General features: G+C 35.3%; 2 protein-coding genes and 2 long non-coding RNA genes across 16 annotated transcripts; all 4 read left to right on the top strand.

Annotated features, from left to right (window-relative positions):
• The first annotated feature begins 856 nt into the window (after nt 1–856).
• LOC125185330 (uncharacterized) lies at nt 857–7,595 on the top strand. 11 transcript variants are annotated; one of them, XR_016135955.1, is made up of 9 exons: nt 857–1,137; nt 2,998–3,920; nt 4,443–4,550; nt 4,646–5,287; nt 5,620–5,679; nt 5,908–5,971; nt 6,515–6,653; nt 6,769–6,808; nt 7,249–7,595. It is a non-coding gene; the product is annotated as an uncharacterized LOC125185330 (long non-coding RNA). The 11 variants fall into 11 exon arrangements; XR_016135962.1 differs by having other exon boundaries at nt 859–1,137; nt 5,540–5,679; nt 7,263–7,595; XR_016135961.1 differs by having other exon boundaries at nt 859–1,137; nt 5,540–5,679; nt 6,899–7,595.
• A 3,541-nt stretch (nt 7,596–11,136) lies between these two features.
• LOC125202729 (uncharacterized) lies at nt 11,137–13,585 on the top strand. Of its 3 annotated transcripts, XR_007173177.2 has the most exons (4): nt 11,140–11,267; nt 11,999–12,118; nt 13,034–13,116; nt 13,205–13,585. It is a non-coding gene; the product is annotated as an uncharacterized LOC125202729 (long non-coding RNA). The 3 variants fall into 3 exon arrangements; XR_007173178.2 differs by lacking the exon at nt 11,999–12,118 and having other exon boundaries at nt 11,137–11,267; XR_016135470.1 differs by having other exon boundaries at nt 13,034–13,585.
• A 206-nt stretch (nt 13,586–13,791) lies between these two features.
• On the top strand, nt 13,792–18,781 carry LOC125202382 (uncharacterized). Its single transcript, XM_048100770.2, has 2 exons — nt 13,792–14,310; nt 16,312–18,781. Exon 2 carries the CDS (start codon nt 16,344–16,346, stop codon nt 18,618–18,620), a length of 2,277 nt encoding a protein of 758 aa, XP_047956727.1. The 5' UTR covers nt 13,792–14,310; nt 16,312–16,343; the 3' UTR covers nt 18,621–18,781.
• A 579-nt stretch (nt 18,782–19,360) lies between these two features.
• Nucleotides 19,361–21,766, top strand: LOC125202537 (gamma carbonic anhydrase-like 2, mitochondrial). The gene is made up of 2 exons (XM_048100946.2): nt 19,361–19,821; nt 21,241–21,766. Exons 1-2 carry the CDS (start codon nt 19,434–19,436, stop codon nt 21,615–21,617), a joined length of 765 nt encoding a protein of 254 aa, XP_047956903.2. The 5' UTR covers nt 19,361–19,433; the 3' UTR covers nt 21,618–21,766.
• Nucleotides 21,767–21,883: the final 117 nt, after the last annotated feature.

Raw genomic sequence — 21,883 nt, 5'->3', positions numbered from 1 at the left:
GGGGTTTTACCAGAAAGGGATCCTCTGCCCTACTGTGCATAAAACGCAACAGAAAACTAATGAAACGACGCTTTAAACTTTTTCCCTTTATTCACTAACGAAACACTTCTTCAAATTATTTTGTTTCTATGTCATATGATATGTATATATTTTTATTATAAAATACTCTTTCATCATATCTATTTGGTTCGAAGAAGTGTAAACAAAAATAAATTTAATAAGTTAGTGGAAGTTCCACTTATATATATTAAATTTATAATAAAATATGAATAAAATAAGTTGATGGAATGTGTAGCATACTTATCATTTATGATTAAAGTGAAATAACACTCTTATTGAAGAACAGATAAAAATGAAAAAATAGGACTCTTATTGAGGATGGAGGAAGTACTTTTTTATTTAAATTAAACGCTCAATAGTGGTGTACTAAGTTCCTCCATCCAACTAAGTTGAGTCTATTCATTTTTGGGATGTCCAGTCATTTTAAAAAAATATATATATCCAATCACTCTTATTTTATTCATGTATCATACTTTTCAATACAAATTTTCAACTTTCATGCCCAAAAGTTTTGATCCAATTTAATAGGGACGGAGATTTCTTTTTAAAACACAATTTATTCATTTAATAGTAAAAGTTAATTTTAGCATAGCAGTAGTGATTATCAATTGAATAAAATTATAAATAATTAAATGGTTATTTCTTTCTAGGTTTAAGTTTGAAGCGGCGTTCCTAATTTAAGAATTAGGGAAAAAGTTTGAAGCCGCGTTTCATTAGTTTTCTGCTGCGTTTCATGCACCCAGCAGAGGATCCCTTCCCGGTTTTACCACTTCAAATAGAGGAAATTCAGAGTAATTATTAATGCACGATTCATCACCAAAATATTCCTCTTTTCCATTTCTCCCTCAAAGCGTTAGATTCTTCCATTTCAGTGTTCTTTAAATCTGAAATTCAGCATTGTTCAATCGATACTCTGTTGATCCGAGCACTCAAACACCATTGAAAACCCATTTGTTTAGCTCTCCTTCTTTCTATTTAGCTTTATATAAATTATTTCAAAATTATTTTTTTAGCTCCTTTTCAGTGGAGAATTTCATCAAAAGGTTCATCGGAAAAATTTCTTCACGTATTGAGGAGGTAATGTTGTGTATAGTTTATGTGTTTTCAGCATTGATGGTTATTTGATTGTAATCTATGCACAAGGATCATGCTTTATGAGTTCACGATTAATTGCATGTTGCTGATGATTTGGGAATTTGGGGTTTTGTTTAAATCAATGTGTTGGTGAGCTTGATGTTTTAATCATGGCTGACGATTTGTGAGTTGATTGTAGTGAAGGTTTATATGATTAATTTTATGTGATTTCCGCCTCTTATTCATAGCTATTATGCATAAACCTTTTGTGCTTTATAATTTGAAGTGTGTTTAACTGGAGGGTTTGCTTGCTTCTACTGGTCCTCTTTTTGGTTTTGGTAATGAAGAGATTGAAATAGTTTTTGTGCTCTTACTGCTTGTTGTGAGTTGTTGAATTGTGTTCCGTAGTTCTCTTTCTAGAAGATGTGCCTGAGGTTTTGTAGATCTGTAGCATGGATGAGATCATGATATGCATTGGTGTTTTGTAGTCTTGTTTGAATGATTTCTCATCGAGTACAAAGTAAAGAATAGTCATTTCTGGAGTCGAGTAAAATTCGTAAAACCAGTTTAGCCAAAAAGATTAGTATCTGATCAATGATAGCATCGACTTGATAAATAGTAATTAGAATTGTTTAAAACAAGATGGTGATTGTTTCTGGTGTTTTTGCTTTTTTATTGTGTGAAAGTTGTAGAAGGGGTTTCGCGTCAAGATGGGTTGCGCAAATTTAAAATAAGTTAGGTAATACCGTTATTCTCGACATTCTATTTGTCGGTTGGTATATGGAGTACGTACTTGTTTGTCCGCATACATTAAATAAGTTTCAATAGCATTTATTTGCATCTTCACTGTTATATCCAGAGTTAGAGTGCATATCACGGCTTGGCCACGTGTCGAATATGAACTGGGAGGCTGAATCTATTTTTTAGATCTATGGTGTTCGTTTGGATTTTGTCATCGATAACACACCTTTTCTGCACGTTATTCGCTGTTATGTTAATGACAACTTTTAATGAAATCACTTACTATGTTTGTAGATGAATGTTTTTATAGGTAACATTACACACACACACACACTTACTACGCCATCAAGGATTCATTGTTTCTCTTTAATATCCATGCTTTTTCAATAATTATTTGACAATTCAGATTCCATTCTAATTCTTACAGAATCAACAAGGATTATTTCAATAATTATGAATGCATCTGCTTACTTTTTTGACAATTTATCCCACAAACATGCGCGTGTTCAAGTTATGTGCGTAGTATTGAATCTATTGATGAGTGGATCCTATCAATTTCTTTTATATGCATAAAACTAGACTTGACTGACTTCTGAAGTCTGAATTTTAACATTTTTCCAGGATTGTTGTTTCAGAAATGCATCCATGCTGATATTCTTCTGTCCAATTGTGATATATCTCAAAAATATTGGTGTCACTTTCCTATAGTTATATATCTCTGTTTTGTCCTTATCGTTACACATTATGATATGTATATGTGTGGTCTTTTGTTTTCCTTTATGTATTTTTAGCACATGGAAAATTAGCATGTTTATCTTGTGACATTCATATCAACTAGTAGTATTTTTGCCAATTCATGTTTGCTATTTCCTCAACATTCTTGTTGCCTTCTTTTCCATTTTCCCCTTTCATTGTCTGTTTTTTCTCCTGGTTGAATAGCTTCCATTCATAAACCTTCAGAAGAATATACATGTGCAAAACTGTGCATTCCATGTTCTGAACACAAAGTTCTTTTAATTGCTGCATTACTTGCGATGAACGTTTAGATTATGCATATCGTCTAATTTTGTTGAGACCCTGTTCCTTATTCCATCTATAAAACATAATACTATTAATTTGTAGGTTTTCAGAGTAGAAGACTGGTATATCTGAAAATGAACTCCATCGCTAGCTTCTTTCGAACAGACACATTCTGGGCATTGTGCAATGGGTGCAACGTACAGTATGAATACACAAATATATTTCTCAATCAGACTCTTCTTTGCTACTGCTGTCATCAGCCCTTTTTGGCGACAGCTATACCTGTACAGAGCCGCAGTTCACGCCCTCGTCCTTTCCCAAATCAACAACAACAAGATATGCAGGCTGCTGCACAACTATCAGCTTCAAGAACCACTCAAGCTCCTTCATCCCATGCACCTATTAACATGGAGAGAGAAAATGGTCCTTCAAGTGTGCCAGAAAGAGCGGACACAGCTTCAGCTTCGCATACAGCTTCCCCTGTGCTAAACAAAGAGAGGCCAGCCAAAAGGAGAAATACGAGGGAGTTATCTCTGAGAAACATGCGTGCTATGCTGATAGGAAAGGCTAAGACAGAGATTCGTCACCAGCTAAATGAATGGGAGAAAAAGAAATAGTGACCTCTTCACTTTCGAATGGACATGAGACGGGCAATGTCGTGCATGCTTCGTGCAACAATTCCAGAGAAAAAATGAACGAAGTTGGAGCCTTTGAAATCCTCCACTTTCAGAGAGACTGTTATTTTTATTGCCCAATTTATCAGCAAAATATTTATTTCCTTTTTCCGATTTCACCTTCAAAGCGTTTAGATTCTCTCATTTCAGTGTTCTTTAATTCCGAAATTCAGCATTGCTCAATGCATACTCTGTTGATCCGAGCACTCAAACACCATTGAAAATCCATTTATTTAGCACTCCTTCTTCTTTTGATCTTTATATATTATTCCAAAATAATTTTTTAGTTCCTTCTCAGTGAAGAATCTCATCAAAAGGTTCATAAGAAAAATTTCTTCACATGGAGAGGAGGTAATGCTGTGTATAATTTATGTGTTTTTCAGCATTGATGGCTATTTGATTTGAATCTATGCATCAGAATCATGTTTTAAATGCACAATATTTCAGCAAAATATTTATTTCCTTTTTCCAATTTCTCCTCCTAGCGATTAGATTCTCCCTTTTCAGTGTCCTTTAAATCTGAAATTCAGCATTGTTCAATGCATACTCTGTTGATCCGAGCACTCAAACACCATTGAAAATCCATTTATTTAGCTCTCCTTCTTTCCTTTTAGCTTTATACATTTTTTCTTTTCAGTTCCTTTTCAGTGGAGAATTTCATCAAAAGGTTCATCAAAAGGTTTATATATAAACCTCCTGAGGAATATTACATGTGCAAAACAGTGTACTCCATGTTCTGAACACAAAGTTCTTTTAATTGCTGCATTACTTGTGAAGAACGTTTAAATTCTGCATATCCTAAATTTGTTAATACCATGTTCCACATTCCATCTAATGCTGTTTTCTAAAACTTCTTGATTTTTGTGTTTTCAGAGCTGAAGACTGGTATATCTGAAAATGGCGTGCAATAAAGATGAGACTGCCGGATTCAGTACATCAGATTTTCAGCAGTCACCACCATTCTCTGACTCAAATGGTCAGGTTCGCAATTTTCAAAACAATGCACACCCTGTCTTTCCTGCTCAGTATATTCCTACTCCAAGCCCACCATTCTCTAATTCGAATGGTCCTTCCAGAAATCTGATGACCAGACACATTCTGGACATTGTGCAATAGATGCAACGTACAGTATGAGTACACAAACATATTCCTCAATCAGACTATTCTTTGCTACCGCTGTCATCAGCCCTTTTTGGCGACAGCTGTACCTGTACAGAGCCGCAGTTCATGCCCTAGTCCCTTCCCAAATGAACATCAACAAGATATGCACGCTGCTGCACAACCATCAGCTTCAAGAACCTCTCAAGCTCCTTCATCCCATACATCTAAGAAGCATGCCAAAAGGAGACGTAAAGATGGCCAAAAGTGTGATGATTACAATGATGGAAGCCAAGGGGAAATTTTAAATATGAAGAAGGCTTGTGCAGATGCGAAGGGGAAATTTGTGGCCAAGCAGCCCCGAAGTACGAGGGTGTTATCTCATAGAAACATGCGTGCTATGCTGATAGGGAAGGCTAAGACAGTGATCCGTCACCAGCTAAATGATTGGCAGAAAGAAAAAATGACCTCTTCACTTTCGAACGGGCAGCATACGGGCAATGTCGTGCATGCTTCGTGCAACAATTCCAGAGACAAAAAATGAACGAAGTTGGAGCCTTTGAAATCCTCCACTTTCAAAGAGACTTTTGTGGAAGCAAACCTCTCCCCACTATAAAAAGGTGGCTTTCACCACCTTAAATAGAGGAAATGCAGAGTTATTTTAAATGCACAATTTATCAGCAAAATATTTATTTCCTTTTTCCGATTTCTCCTTCAAAGCGTTTAGGTTCTCCAATTTCAGTGTTCTTTAATTCTGAAAAGCACTCAAACACCTTTGAAAATCCATTTATTTAGCTCTCCTTTCTTTTTAACATTAGTGGAGAATTTCATCAACGTGAGTTGTTGAATTGTGTTACCAACTATGCTGATAGGGAAGGCTAAGACAGAGATCCATCACCAGCTAAATGAATTGGAGAAAGAAAAAGTGACCTCTTCACTTTCGTATGGACAGGATATGGGCAATGTCGTTCATGCTTCGTGCAACAATTCCAGAGACAATAAATGAACGAAGGTTGGCTTTCACCACCTTAAATACAGGAAATTCAGAGTTATTTTAAATGCACAATTTATCAGCAAAATATTCATATTCCTTTTTCCGATTTCTCCTTGATAGCGTTTAGATTCTCCAATTCAGTGTTCTTTAATTCCGAAAAGCACTCAAACACCTTTGAAGATCCATTTATTTAGCTCTCGTTCTTTCTTTTTAACATTTTATATTATTTCGAAACTGTTTGTTTAGTTCCCTCTCAGTGGAGAATTTCATCAAAAGGTTCATCGGAAAAATTTCTTCACGTGGAGAGGAGGTAAAGCTGTGTATAATTTATTTTTTTTTCAGCATTGATGGTTATTTGATTGTAATCTGTAAACATGATCATGCCTTTTGAGTTCACCATAATTTGCATGTTACTGATGATTTTGGGAAATTGGGGTTTTGTTTGAATCAATGCGATTGTGAGCATGTTTTGATCAGAGCTGACGATTTGTGAGTTGATTGTAGTGATGTCCAATTCTGAATTGTGTGTGTGTGTGAAGGTTTATGTGATTATTACTATGTATTTTCTGCCTCTTATTCATGGCTAATATGCATAAACCTTTTGTGCTTTATGATTTGAAGTGTGTTTAACGGGAGAGTTTGCTTCTTGTGGTCCTCTTTCTGGTTTTGGTAATGAGGGGAATAGATTCTAATGTATGAAGAGACTGAAATAGTTTTTGTGCTCTTACTGCTTGTTGTGAGTTGTTGAATTGTGTCACCAACTATGCTGATAAGGAAGGCTAAGACAGAGATCTGTCACCAACTAAATGAATGGGAGCAAGAAAAAGTGACCTCTTCACTTTCGAATGGACAGGAAATGGGCAATGTCGTGCATGCTTCTTGCAACAATTCCAGAATTTATCGAGAGACAAAAACTGAACTAAGTTGGAGCCTTTGAAATCCTCCACTTTCAAAGAGACTGTTGTGGGAGCAAAGCCTGATGATGATAATGGGTCACCTTCTCCATCACATTTCCCCTGCGTTTCCCATTTCAAAACCCACCCCTAAATTTTCCTGTAAATTTAGCATTGATTGCATCAACAATATCGATAAATATTCTACTATCAGGAAAATCGAGGGCTACTCTTCAAGCGGTGCTGCCATTCAGGTCAGCGATTCTCCTTTTTTTGATACGTCTGGTGTTGGTTAAACTGAACTAGGGATCTAACTGTTCCATGGTATCATCTGCAATTTCAAGATGCAATCATAAAAACTCAGAAGAATGGCAAGATCCAGCTTGTCGAAGATACACCTACCAGTAACTCACTACTCGATAAAATTTTAGCACAACCATGTTATAGAACTGAGCTGGACAAGGGGCAATGCAAGTATCTGAGGATCTTGTGTATGCATTTTGCGGTGTTTGTTGTATTTGTATGTGCATAAATTTAAACAAGGGGAATGATGTTGATTTAGGGTTTTGACTCCAACTAATGAGGCCAATACCGGATTTTATAGTTGTTGAAATGAGCTAAGATGCTTAGGTTGCTATATGTGATGATGTGAAGTAATCTTTTGATGAAAATGTGGATTGTGGGAATGATGCAGGGATGTATCTGCAGGCTTAGGTGGATGGAGGATTTGGTCGTGACGTTGTGGAGTTTCTGGTGAACGGAGACGTTGTTTCTTACAGAGCTATGGCGACCATGGTCACGTATGTATACCCCTTCACCACGGCCTTGGGGGACTCAAAAGGGCAGGAAGAGAGGCCGCAACAAATCGTCAATGGAATGTATGTGTAGATAGTGTTGCAGTCATGCTTCGAAATGTGTAGTGATGAACATTTTCACAGGCAATATGGGATATGTAATCATAAACTGGAATTTTGTTTTGTTTTAAGAAAAACTCATTGATCAAATGTGCAGGAAAGTTAAAGCATCATCGATTTCTGTTTCTGTGTAAAGCAATTTAGTTGGTAAGACCTTTTTTCTCCAACTAATATGTTGGACGTTCAAGTCACCACGGCCACAAGGGTAAATGAGATTGATCACTTTGTAAAGAATCAAAAAAATATGAACTCGGGTTTTGTTTACTGAAAGACATAAATTACTTATTCTAACATTTTACTTAATTTCCTCATTTTCTTTAACAAGGTTAATTGCATTATATAATTTGACTTGAAAATTGGAGCATGTTATAAGCTACCTTTCACTATAACGAGCTTGAACAAATTGTTATGGAATTGGAATGCAATTTATATGTATATTTGACATATAAAATAAGTATAAGGGGTGCATTGTATTACTAACTTTTTTAATTTGCTAACTCATCAACGCAGTGCAGAGTATTAAAAATGTCAATACAGTGACATTAAAATATCAACAAAAAATTTTGTAGAAATTTTAATATACTATGTTGACATTTTAAATATTGATATCAATATAATCTATCTATACATATATAAAAGGCGAGTTTTGGGACGTTTTGAATAATAATTTTATATGAGGGATGTAAATGCAATTGAGAAAAACTGAGGCGTTACTTATGTCTAACTCTTACTAATTCATGCGTTTATTTAGATATTTAGATTAGATTAGATTAGATTTAGTTTAATATAACGGTTACAAATGTTAATTTTCAAACGGTTATTAAATCACATAATAATAATAATAATAATAATAATAATAATAATAATAATAATAATAATAAACGCATGTAACTGCCATTTTAGTTTTGGAATTAATGCATGCAATTCAAATTGACGGTTATATCTTTAAATTGGCTGATTTTAATTATAAATGAATACAAGGTTCTGGAAGATGCTCCATTTTTTTACTATAAATAAATGACATTTGATCGCCTATAACACATTCATTATCTTTTTTCCATTCCATTCTTCACGTGACTCGGGTTTTAGGTATTCTTTCTATTCTTCATCAATATTATTTAACATAGAAATTAGTTTATGCATGAAGTTATTTCTACATTTGTTTATTGATTTGTTTTGTACCCTCAATTCGCTTTATCAAATGTTTTGTGATTGATGCTTTTCTTAATTGTTTTGATCTATTGATATGTATTTGCTACCCTAAATTCAACACTACATCACTTTATATGCTTATATTTTTTTTTATTATATTATTGTATGTGAGAATTTTGATCTTATTCTGGTGTCTTTGATATATATTTATATATTATTTCTATAGCATAAATCTAGGTTCCTATCACATAATTTTCAATAGAAATAAAATTTAAAATTTTGATGTTTTAGTTCTTACCAAAAGAAAAAAGATTGTCATCATGGAACCATTATACACATTGCTAATTGATCCTTTGATCAACATCCTTCCATAACCATTGCTAATGGAGTACTTTGTGTGTAAAGATTTACACATTTTATTGTAGATTTTAGAGATATTGTTCCACAAATTCATTTTCTGTTGTATACCGAGACTTACACCGAGTTGATTGATGAAGGATCATTCAAGAAATGTTTTTAATGTTGAATCTTAGGGGGAAAAGTTGAGGCTGTTGAGAAATTATTTGTTCCACAAATTCATTTTCTGGTGTCTACGGAGACACTCTTTATCAAGCAAGAGAGGGATTAGTTATAGACTATTGTTTTTCTTTGTTTATGCCTTTTCCCACTCCTTCGTTTGTTAAACTCATATGAAGGAAGCTATGTGTCTTGAATATTAATTGCTTGAAGTCAAGTGGAGAGGATGAGCTAATATTTTAAATTTTTTTGTTAAGTTGGTCATGCAATTATATTAACATGTATTTTTATAGATTAATATTAATAAATTGTTTATGTCAAAATGATACTCCGTAGTATTTTTCAAAAAATGATTTTGATCTATTGATACGTTTTTGTAGGTTAATTTTAACAAATAATTTATTTTATTTTCTATTTTTGAATATGTATAATTATTTATACTATTATACAAATTAAAAGAATATACAATGTGTCGTGCATCGCACGGGTGAGAATAATTTGAATTGTATGATGGAAAAATATTTCGTCGTGCATCGCACGTGGGTAATACTAGTATATATAAAAGACGAGTTTCAGGAGGTTTTGAATAACTATTTTGTGTAATAAATGCAATAATCTATATCTATACATATATAAAAGGCGAGTTTTGGCCTTTTTTGAAATATTTATATGTTTTGTCCTTATTATGAAATATTTATAAATTATGGACCAATTTGAACATTTTAAGTAACTCTTATGAATATTTATTAGATATTTTAATGAGCATTTGACTAATTCTTAAAGCACTACATGACTCATTGGTGGTTACAAATATTTAAATAGAATAAGGACCATTTAACAAATTTTGTAACCTATATTGTCTTGATTTTATAATTTATGATGTTTTAATTCCATGATCTCTCATGTACTAATTTTGTACCTATAAAAGGCATAGAGTTGTGGATGAAATATACACTAACAAAACATTCTTCATTCTCTCTCAAGCTTTCAACATTTTATTGCACATTTTAGGAACATTGTTTTGCTTGATTTTGGAGCCCCATCAAGTTTATAGGTGCCTAGCAGGTTTGAGATGTTATATACGCTAGGAGGAAATCGTTTCATCTTTGGGGAAAATACGTCGATCCGAGAGCACTAACCGTGATGTAATTTGTCTTGCGGAAAGAGGGTTTTTCTTGACTAATTTTCATTGTAATTTCCATTTCATTTATTGTTGTTTTTTTCTTTGATTACAATAGTTAGAGTACCACGTGTATATGGTTCCAGAATTTTATCCCAATTTTTTTACAGTTCTTAGAGAGGGAAGAATTGTAACATCCTTAACTCAAACATACATAGTATTTATCTTCATCTTTACACAGTTTATTATTTTTAGTTGAGAAATATGAATGATTGTTCTAAATATATATTTCAAAAATGTCAACACTTAATATAGTCTCTTTATCATTGTCCAAATAATTGTATTTGTCTTAATTTCATTTTAAATATGTTTAATTTAATGTCTTTAGATGTAAAAATGAGTTGAGGAGTATATATTTATTGAATTTTTATTATATAGTAGTATATTTTTCCATTTTAAATCTTATATAATTATATTTTTTCTTATTTTAATTAATCGATTAACAATTTAAAATCGTATGACAAAAAAATATTTCGTCGTGCATCGCACGTGAGTTAACACTAGTGTATTAAAATGCCAACTAAGTTTATATTGACGTTTGATTTTAATCGTGTTAACATTTTTAATAAACTGCAATAATAAATTAACATGGTTAGCAACTTAAGAAAGTTAGCACAACTTAAGAAAGTTAGCACAACACCTCGTGAGTTTAAATACTAGTCGATCAAATGTAAGTATATTTGGGATGAAAATCGATATTCTAGAAATTTCATGGACTGAAACTTAGAATTTTACAAGCATAGGGGTTAAATTGGTATTTTCGGAAACCTCTAGTTTAGTTAATAAATCGCGCCAATTTACGAAGAGCGAAAAACAATTGAGACACAAATTTTCCTGCTGAAATTTGTTTTGCGATGACTGTTATTTATGCATATGCAATCCTTTTACGGCGATTAGGTATGATAAGGATCAGATAGCGCAGAAGGAATATGGGATGATTTGATTGCTGCGGTACGATCTTGCTTTGTTTTCGTGTTGTTGATTGTGCTTAACCGGGGCTTGATTTTGTATTTGAAAGTTGAAAATATGATGTAGAAGGAATGGGTTACCTATTTTGGTGGATATGCATATTTGAAGTGGATCTGAGGCTTATTATTGATTATGAACTTTTTGAGATTTTTGTTTGTCATAGTTGAAGGTGTTGCTATGAATAGGTTGTTTTGTTGAAAATTGAAGATATCGGTTTAAATCGTTGCACGCTTCTATCATTTTAAAGTAGGTAAGCATAGATTGTTTCTTTCTGCATAATGTTGATGGTATAGAATTGATATCTGCAACAAGTAGCAAACAACTTGAAGCAAATCATATCAGTATATATTTTTTTTAGTTGAGATCATTGTAATTAACCATGTCCATCAGAGACTTTCTGAGCACTTGAAGCACGGTACAGGATCCGACATTAATTGTTACATGTTTGGCATAACATTTACATACAAAAGGGGAATGGAATTCAGTGTTGAAAATCATGTGGATGTAAGAGTGAAAATGTCAGTTTATCAAATACCTTGTATCATGTATGGGTTAGGTACTTCGGATTGTTTTTATTAGCTCGGTGTATCTGTGTATGCTTGCCCAAAGTTTAATAAAACTGATTATCTTTCTATTTTTGGTTTATTATAAGCGATTAAAAAGAGCAACACATAATTTTATAAACTCATCAAACTGCAATTGATTTCCTTCAGAAGCAATGCACAGAGTAGGTGGTAATGCCTTTTCAAAAGAGCAGCTGCTGGAACTCTGCAGCACGAGAACTCTAAGCACGTAGGTCTAACTGGGGCTATTATTAAGGAAGAAATGTGGAGGTGATATAACTGTCTAGTCGATGAGGAATTGCCTAGTCATGTGTGCTCTTTTTAATTTAATAGCTTGTAGCAAAGCACTCTACATTAATTGAAATGGAAAAACTGGTGTATAACTGATGTAAAAGAGAGTACATTAGTAAGGCCGAGCTACCAGATCAATCAGAAGCTCATTTGCTTTCTACTTGCATGTATAAAAAACAGGCAAGTGAATTGCCACATATCCTTAGGTTAAAATATAGACATGAGCATTGGATCCTTCCTCCATAAAGTGCATATGGTTTTGTTTACATATTTATCTTGCTTAAATCATATAGGATGACGTATCGTCATATCCCCCACTAGCGCCCTGACTCTGGATCCTCTTTTGCTGTATCCACGTATCCTAAAATTTAACAAGCAAGAAGTCGAACTCTATATACTTATGCCAGAGTATATCATATAACCGAAAGGACTGAAATCTGAATTGTCCATATATGCAAGTTAGTTTTACAACTACCTGACGACAAGCTGGTGAACTTACGTATTTGTTGTAATACAGTCTCTGGCAAATGTGATGAGATTATAGATCTGTCATCAATATACTAAGCATTTCCTTTTTTCATACACGTGTTTATGTTTTTGAGCTTATATACTTATTATGGATCTCATTAAGGAATTCACAATCTCATTATATTATGTGTCATTTACACTGTGATACTGGCTAGCTATGCTGCTTCTCTAGGCACGAATACTACTACGATACAGCCGCCTCAAAATCTATTTTATGCATTATATCTTACATTTGATTTTTAAATAGATATGCAATTGTTATGGTGTCATATGAGTTAGGTTCAAGTGATGAATGTGAGCTGTTGCAGGTGGAGTGAATGAAACTCAGACCGATGAATAAATCCTATTTGATGTTTTACTTTGCAGATGACACTGAATCTGCAAGAAAAGGAGATTCTAGCAAATTTATTTGTGGAAAAGGCTGTTTCCCCCCCTTGCTTCTGGAGAATGTTGTAACAGGATCAAATTCAGTGAATTCTGTATCTAACATCATCATCATCTCTGACTTTTTTTTTCATTTTTCTTATATTTCTGCAGAAAATCCTCATTCTACCTCATCAATGTGTATCCTTTGCATTCAGACTTATCACAGAGAGGACACATGCTTCACCGATGGAAGCTGGTCTCACGGATGCCAAGCTGCAGAATGACCAAAATACCCTCTTCGCGGTCTATGACAGCAGCCATGACGACATACGTGCATTCAATAAAACATCACCAAATATAGCCACAGTAAATGCAGTTCTCTCATAGAGTTTGTGAAATCTTATGCCAACCGCTATAAATCAGTGTGATATGTAAAACTAAATTTAAATATTGCACACTCTCACTCATAGATTCAGCAGATGTGGAAATCATTAATGACATTAGTAGTCATTTGCTTAATTATACACCATTATAGAAATCAATTCAACTCAACACTTATTTTTGAATAATCTCATCAACGTTTCTATAGAGTATTGTAGATGTTATACCAAGTGAAAATACACGATGCGGTGTGTCGTCTCGATTTATATAAATTACATAAAAGCTTCCGAATGTGCATGTTGACTATATCGAGGTAGTAGTGACATATTCCTTTCTTTTGAAAAAAGAGGATCAATAATAATGTTACATGGCATACTTTATCGCACTAAGTTTAAACCGACGAGCCTATATTTGGAAATTCAAGAAATCAAGCATTCACAACATAAAATTTATTAATTACAAAATTACAAACAGTGAATTGAGTTAACATTCTAACCAGGCTTGGCTTAATTTTAACCAGAGTTAGGGTTTTAACTCAAGACACCTCCAAACCTCTACCCCCAAAAAAAGGTGGGCTTTCACCACCTTAAATAGGCGAAATTCAGATTAATTTTTAATGCACAATTTATCAGCAAAATTTTATTTCCTTTTTCCGATTTCTCCTTCAAAGCATTTAGATTCTCCCATTTCAGTGTTCTTTAATTCTGAAATTCAGCATTGCTCAATGCATTCTCTGTTGATCCGAGCACTCAAACACCATTGAAAATCCATTTATTTAGCTCTCCTTCTTTCTTTTGATCTTTATATATCATTTCAAAATAATTTTATTTAGTTCCTTCTCAGTGAAGAATCTCATCAAAAGGTTCATCAGAAATATTTCTTCACGTGGAGAGGAGGTAATGCCGTGTATAATTTATGTGTTTTTCAGCATTGATGGCTATTTGATTGTAATCTATGCACAGAATCATGTTTTTTTGAGTTCACGATTTTGCATGTTGCTGATGATTTTGGGAAATTGGGGTTTTGTTTGAATCAATGCGTTGGAGAGCTTGCATGTTTTGATCAGGGCTGACGATTTGTGAGTTGATTGTAGTGATGTCCAATTCTGAATTGTGTGTGTGTGAATGTTTATATGATTATGTCTATGTATTTCCTACCTGATTTATTTATAGTTAATCGGTTTAATAAGCATAAACCTTTTGCCCATTGTAATTTGAAGTGTGTTTATATGGAGAGTTTGCTTCTCGTGATCCTCTTTTTGGTTTTGGTAATGAGGGGAATAGCTTCTATTGTATGAAGAGATTGTATTTTTTTTCACTCTCACTGCTTGTTGAGTTGTTAATTTGTGTTCTGTAGTTCTTCTTTCAAGAAGAGGTACTTGAGGTTTTGTAGATCTGCAGCAGGGATGAGATCATGATATGCATTGAATTGTGTTATGTAGTCTTGTTTGAATGATTTGTCATTGGGTACAAAGTAAAAAAATAGCCAATTCTGGAGTCGAGTAAAATTTGTAAAACCAGTTTAGCCAAAAAGATAAGTATCTGATCAATGATAGCATCGAATAGATAAATATTACTCCTTAGAATTGTTTAAAACAAGATGTGACCATTCCTGGTGTTTTTCCTTTTTTATTGTGTGCGAGTAGTAGAAGGGGCTTTCGCGCCAAGATGGGTTGCGCAGATTTAAAATAAGTTCGGTAATATCGTTACTGCCGTTATTCTATTTGTCGGTTGGTGTATGGATCACGTACTTGTTTGTCCGCATACACTAAATAAGTTTCAGTAGCATTTATTTGCAGCTACACTTTTATATCCAGAGTTAGAGTGCATATCACAGCTTAGGCCACGTGTCGAATATGAAATGGGAGGCCGACTCTGTTATTTAATGAATATGAAATCACTTTTAATGGAGTACTATGTTTGCAGATCAATATTCGGGTAACATTACACGCACACACAGACACTTACTATGTGTGTGTTGGTCATGGATTCATTGTTTCTCTTTAATATCCATGCTTTTTCAATAATTATTTGGCAATTCTGATCCCATTCCTACGGAATCAGTGAGGATTATTTGAGTAATACTGAATCATCTGCTTACTTTGACAATTCATCCCACAAACATGCCCGTGTTCTAGTTATGTACGTAGTATTGAGTCTTTTGATGAGTTTGTCCTATCAATTTCTTTATATGCATAAAACTAGACTTTATTGAATTCTTAAGTCCGAAATTTAGCATTTTTCCAGGATTGTTGTTTCAGAAATTCATTCATGCTGATATTCTTCTGTCTTATTTTGATATATCTCAAAAAGATTGGTTGTCACTTTCCTATAGTTATATATCTCTGCTTTGTCCTTATCATTACACATTATGTTATGTATATGTGTGGGCTTTTGTTTCCCTTTATATTTTTTTAGCACATGCAAAATTGACATGTATATCTTGTGAATTCATGTTTGCTATTTCCTCAACATTCTTGTTGCCTTATTTCGATCTCTTAAAAGTATGCAAGCATAAAGAAGTTTCGTTCAAGTTAACATCCACATATTGAAATGGAAATTTGAGTTTTTCAGTATTTATAGATGAACTATCTAATTCAAATGATGCCCCCCTTTGCAGTTTTCCAGTGAACTGTGTTCGGTTGACTTTCCTTCTTTTCCATTTTCCCCTGTCATTGTCCGCTTTTTCTCCTGATTGAATAGCTTCCATTCAAAAACCTCCAGAAGAATATTACATGTGCAAAACAGTGCATTCCATGTCAGTTCTGAACACAAAGTTCTTTTAATTGCTGCATTACTTGTAAAGAACATTTAGATTCTGCATATCGTCTAATTTTTGTTGATATGCTGTTCCATATTCCATCTAATGCTGTTTTCTAAAACTTTATTAATTTTTAGGTTTTCAGAGCTGAAGACTGGTATATCTGAAAATGGCATGCAATAAAGATGAAGCTATCAGGGCAAAAGGAATTGCAGAGAATCTGTTACTAGAGAGAGACATTTTGGGAGCTAAAAAGTTGGCTTTGAAGGCTCACAGCCTCTTTCCTGAGCTTGATGGTGTGTCTCAGTTCCTTGAGATCATTGATGTGTATGTAGCACATGAGAAGAAAATAAATGGAGTATCAGACTATTATGGAATGTTTGGGGTAGATCCACTTTCTGATGAAGAGATTATAAAGAAACAATACAAAAGAATGGCGCTCTTTCTTCATCCTGATAAAAACAAGTCTGTAGGGGCTGCTGGAGCATTCCAAATAATATCTGAGGCGTGGGGTGTATTGCGAGATAAGGATAAGAGAAGTGAATATGACCTGAAAGTGAACATACGATCTTCAAATCAGACTGCCAGATTTAGTACATCAAATTTTCAGCAGTCACCACCATTCTCTAACTCAAATGGTCAGGTTCACAATTTTCAAAACAATGCACACCCAACCTTTCCTGCTCAGTATATTCCTACTCCAAAGCCACCATTCTCTAATTCGAGTGGTCCTTCCAGAAGACCGATGACCTCCAGCTCTAGCTTCTTTCGACCAGACACATTCTGGACATTGTGCAATGGGTGCAACGTGCATTATGAGTACACAAACATATTTCTCAATCAGACTCTTCTTTGTCGCCGCTGTCGTCAGCCCTTTTTGGCAACAGCTATACCTGATCCACCTGTACATAGCCGCAGCTCACGTCCTCGTCCCTTCCCAAATCAACAACAAGAAGATATGCACGCTGCTGCACAGCCATCAGCTTCAAGAACCTCTCAAGCTCCTTCATCCCATACATCTAAGAAGCAAGCCAAAAGAAGGCATGAAACGCCTATTAACATGGAGAGAGAAAATGGTCCTTCAAGTGTGCCAGAAAAAGCAGAAACAGCTTCAGCTTCGCATACCGCTTCCCCTGTTCTAAACAAAGAGAGGCCAGCCAAAAGGAGACGTAAAGATGGCCAAAAGTGTGATGATCCCAATGAAGGAAGCCAAGGGATAGCAGGAAGTGGGGTATATGTGAAGAAGGCTTCTGCAGATGCTAAGGGGAAATTTGTGGCCGAGCAGCCCAGAAGTACAAGGGAGTTATCTCAGAGAAGCATACGTGCTATGCTGATAGGGAAGGCTAAGACAGAGATCCGTAACCAGCTAAATGAATGGGAGAAAGAAAAAGTGACCTCTTCACTTTCGAATGGACAGGATACGGGCAATGTCGTGCATGCTTCGAGCAACAATTCCAAAATTCATCCAGAGATAAATGATGAACCGAGGTTGGAGCCTTTGAAATCCTCCACTTTCAAAGAGACTGTTGTGGAAGCGAAGCCTGATGATTTTGTGTCCATGAGTGTTCCAGATGCAAATTTCCATAATTTTGATGATGGCAGGGTAGAGAACTCATTCGCTAATAACCAGGTATGGGCTGCATATGATGATGATGATGGCATGCCTCGTTATTATGCTATGATTCATCGTGTCATATCCAGGATCCCATTCAAGATGCAAATAAGCTGGTTAAATTCCAAATCCACTTCTGAATTTGGATCCCTTGACTGGGTTGCTTCTGGCTTCACCAAGACTACTGGGAATTTCAGGGCTGGTAAGTTTGTAGTCAGTGAAAGACTAAACTCTTTCTCTCATCCAGTTAAGTGGAAAAAGGGATTAAGAGGAGTTATCCACATTTTGCCAATTAAGGGGGAAGTTTGGGCGTTGTACAGGAATTGGTCCGCTGATTGGGACGAGAACACGCCAGATGAAACAATACACAAATATGATCTGGTAGTGGTACTTAAAGACTACAATGAGGATACAGGTGTTTTAGTTGCTCCTCTTGTTAAAGTGGCTGGGTTCACATCAGTGTTTAACCAGCTTCCGGATCAGAGAAGGATCAAGACCATTCCAAGAGGAGAGATGTTTAGATTCTCCCATCAGGTCCCATTTCACTTCTTGAATGGTGTAGAAACTGAAAATGCTCCTAAGAATTGCTATGAACTGGATCCTGCTGCTCTCCCTTTGGAACTTCTAAACGCGATTACAGATGTTAAATCGGCTGAGCAAGTAGTTGCTGATCCTGGGATGCTTAGAGAACCAGGCCTCGGAAATGGGACGATGACAGAATCCTGTCCAATAAAAGCCCATACAAATCAGAGAAGAGGAGTTGAAGATCCCAAGCATGTAATTACATATAGTAGGAGAAACAAGGGAAAGAAGATCACCTTGGATAAATTTTAGGTAGTTCTTTCTCCAATTTTTGAATTATACATATTTTCCTAGACAGAAGTGTTATGACCAGCATTAAGCTTATAAGTTTTTCAGCTCAAAACAGCTGTGCAGAAATTGTAGTATTAGTATTTGATTTTTGACTGAAGCTGGGCTAATTGCATGGTGTCACATTGAGGTTGAGTCAATTTTGAGATCATACATATATATATGTAACAGTTGATTTTTTTATTCTTTATTCTAGAATTTTAAAATGATGGGACACCAAAGAACCTTCTTAACTGAAAAATAAATGGAAACAAAGATAAATTATCTGTCACATAAATTGCACAAAATATGCACGATATTTGATTAATTAATATATTAAACATTCCTCCCATTTCATATATTTTTACAAAACCATACTTAGCAAAGTGGTAGTATAGTATATTACGAAATTTAAATATTTTCATAAGTAAATCACAATTGAAAAACATCGACTTGTAGTGTGTTGATTATTTTATCAATTAAATGCCATTATTTTTTATAGATCGGTGATATCGTTTAACGATGATGAAGTCCACATATAATTTCACGACAGTCATATAAGAAATAATTTCATAAAAAATTGTCGATAATAGTAAAATTGGGTGCAAAATATCTGATTACTTCACAATTTTTTGGCAATTTGCCATAATTAATTTAGTGAAATAGATGGGCAGAACCCGACCCGACCCGCTCCGACTCACTCTACAGCAGTGAACCGATTCGCTCTTCCAACTCCTCTCCATTTCCATTTCAATTCTCTCTCTTTCTCTCTCTAGCTAATAAAGAAATCGAAAAATAATGGCAACAATTACCCGATTGTGCAGAAGAATACTGCCCCGCACCCACTCCACCTGGTCTCCGGGCCGGGCTTTCTCAGCTGAAGCAGCTCAAGCTGCAGAAAACCCGCCCCCACCGGCTCCGCTCATCCGCGAGTCGCCGGATCGAGTGAAATGGGACTACCGTGGCCAGCGCAAGGCAATACCTCTGGGCCAGTGGGCCCCCAAGGTCGCCGTCGACGCTTACGTCGCGCCCAACGTCGTCCTGGCCGGCCAGGTCGTGGTCTGGGACGGCGCCTCCGTGTGGCCCGGCGCCGTTCTTCGCGGCGACCTGAACAAGATCTCAGTTGGATTCTGCTCCAATGTGCAGGAGCGCTGCGTTGTGCACGCCGCCTGGTCTTCTCCTACGGGTAAATTGATTTTACATTCTGATTGTGTTAATTAGGGTTCAATTGATTGTCTCTCTTGTCTTATTTAGGTTTAGATTTAGAATTAGGTATATTCAGGCTGCCCAAAATTGAATTGTGTGATAGCTAAATCCAAATCAAAATGCCATATCCTAATTTTGAGCCTAAATTTGCACAATGTGATCAGTTGTTTTGGACTTTAAGCCTTTCACTAGGAATCTGCAATTTATGATTTTACTTTTTCTGTATACAACAATTTGTTTCGCCTAGTACTGGGAAAGGTCCTCGTATAACAATTGATATTTTAGAGTCCTACTTTCCATATGAATGAGCAACAATATTAGCTAAATGATGACCGCCCTCTAATCCTGTTTCTAGCTCTTGAAACTTTAAAATGAGGAAGGACTTACTTAAAAGTGGTACTTATTCTGTTCGACTAAAGCTCGGAATATATATTGAGTAACGTCGATTCCTATCAGATTTTATGCTTGGTGATGGAGAATATTGATGTAAACGTCTTGTTGTACCCATTCTTGAATTTCGTGAATTCCTTAAGCTTGTTTTTTCCCATTCATTCCAGAAGTTAGTTGGGGTATGAAAAACGTGTTAACCGTTTGCTCGAAAGATCCGATTAGAATGACACTTCCTCTGGTAGTTTAGTTAGGCCTTGATATATGATGGTAAAGATAGGACACAGGATGTTGTATGGTGATTTTTAATATTAAAAGAGTTGATTTTCTTGTCATATCTGCTATTTCAATTGGGGCTGAATCAATAGAGTGAACCAAATACCTTTCCAAGCTGGTTAATCAAATAAAGAGCAAACTTAGTGGTTTACACTGCTCAATTACTGCAGTTAGAAGCTTCAGTTTACTGGAGTATGACCTTGGACTTTGACTTTCCCTTACTTTTGGTTTTTTACCAAAGTACTTAAAAACTTAGTACATAGGAGATCGAGCACAAGACCGAGGATTGAATCCCTCTTTAATCATTGCTGCTGAGGTTGTCGGCTATTTTGTGAAGAAAATGAAGCTCATTTACTCTTCAGCTCAACCTCCTTCACCTATGTGACCTGCCAACTGAAATCCTATGTTCTGAATTCAATTGTTGTTAAAATATCATGCATGAAACATAAATTGTCTTTGATACAGTAGGTTCCAGGCAGGGAGTATAAGTTTTTTAATGATCCCCAATTTCAAATCAGCGTCAACAAGAAATATTCATTTTTTTTGAAATATTCACATAAGAATAAGTGAATTTAATCAAAATAACTAATTATCCATATGGCAGTGTTCCTCATATCTTAGTTAGTATAATATTGAGTGTGGTCAAGTCTTCAATTTTATAGGTTTGGCTTGAACTTCTTCTCAACAAGTATTTGATGATATATAGCTCTAGCTGAAATATTGCATTTTTTGACAGGGTTGCCAGCCGATACACTAATTGAGAGGTTTGTCACAATTGGTGCATACAGTCTGCTGCGCTCCTGCACAATAGAGCCTGAATGCATTATTGGGCAGCACTCGATTCTAATGGAAGGTTCCTTGGTCGAAACACATTCCATCCTTGAGGCCGGATCTGTGGTTCCACCAGGAAGGAGAATACCAAGTGGGGAGCTGTGGGCAGGAAATCCTGCCAAGTTTGTGAGGGCTTTGACTCATGAGGAGACACTCGAGATCCCTAAACTTGCTGTTGCGATAAACGACCTGAGCAGAAGCTACTGCTCTGAGTTTTTGCCTTATTCAACTGCATATTTGGAAGTGGAGAAATTGAAGAAATCTCTAGGTATTCCCATCTGAAGTGTGATGTAATGCTCGGCTTCTTTTTTGTGAAAGAAATAAGCAATCATGAGACGCTAATGAGGCGTTCAACTGTTCCTGCCTTGTATGTTTTGTTTAGCACTTTACTGAAAATGGGATATGAAATGGTTTCTTGACTTCTTTGATAAGTATTTGCCAATTATCTACGACATAATGATTCATGGATTGCAATTCTTGAAGATTATATTCAATCCTATCATTATAGGATGGTTCATATATAATATTTTTTTCTATTGGGTGTGATC

Source organism: Salvia hispanica, chromosome 2, assembly GCF_029641045.1.
Source record: "Salvia hispanica isolate PSC_SH4W2 chromosome 2, Shi_PSC_v1, whole genome shotgun sequence".
NCBI lineage: Eukaryota > Viridiplantae > Streptophyta > Magnoliopsida > Lamiales > Lamiaceae > Salvia > Salvia hispanica.
Note: the sequence above shows the minus strand (reverse complement) of the source record. Positions and strands in the feature narration are given on the sequence as shown.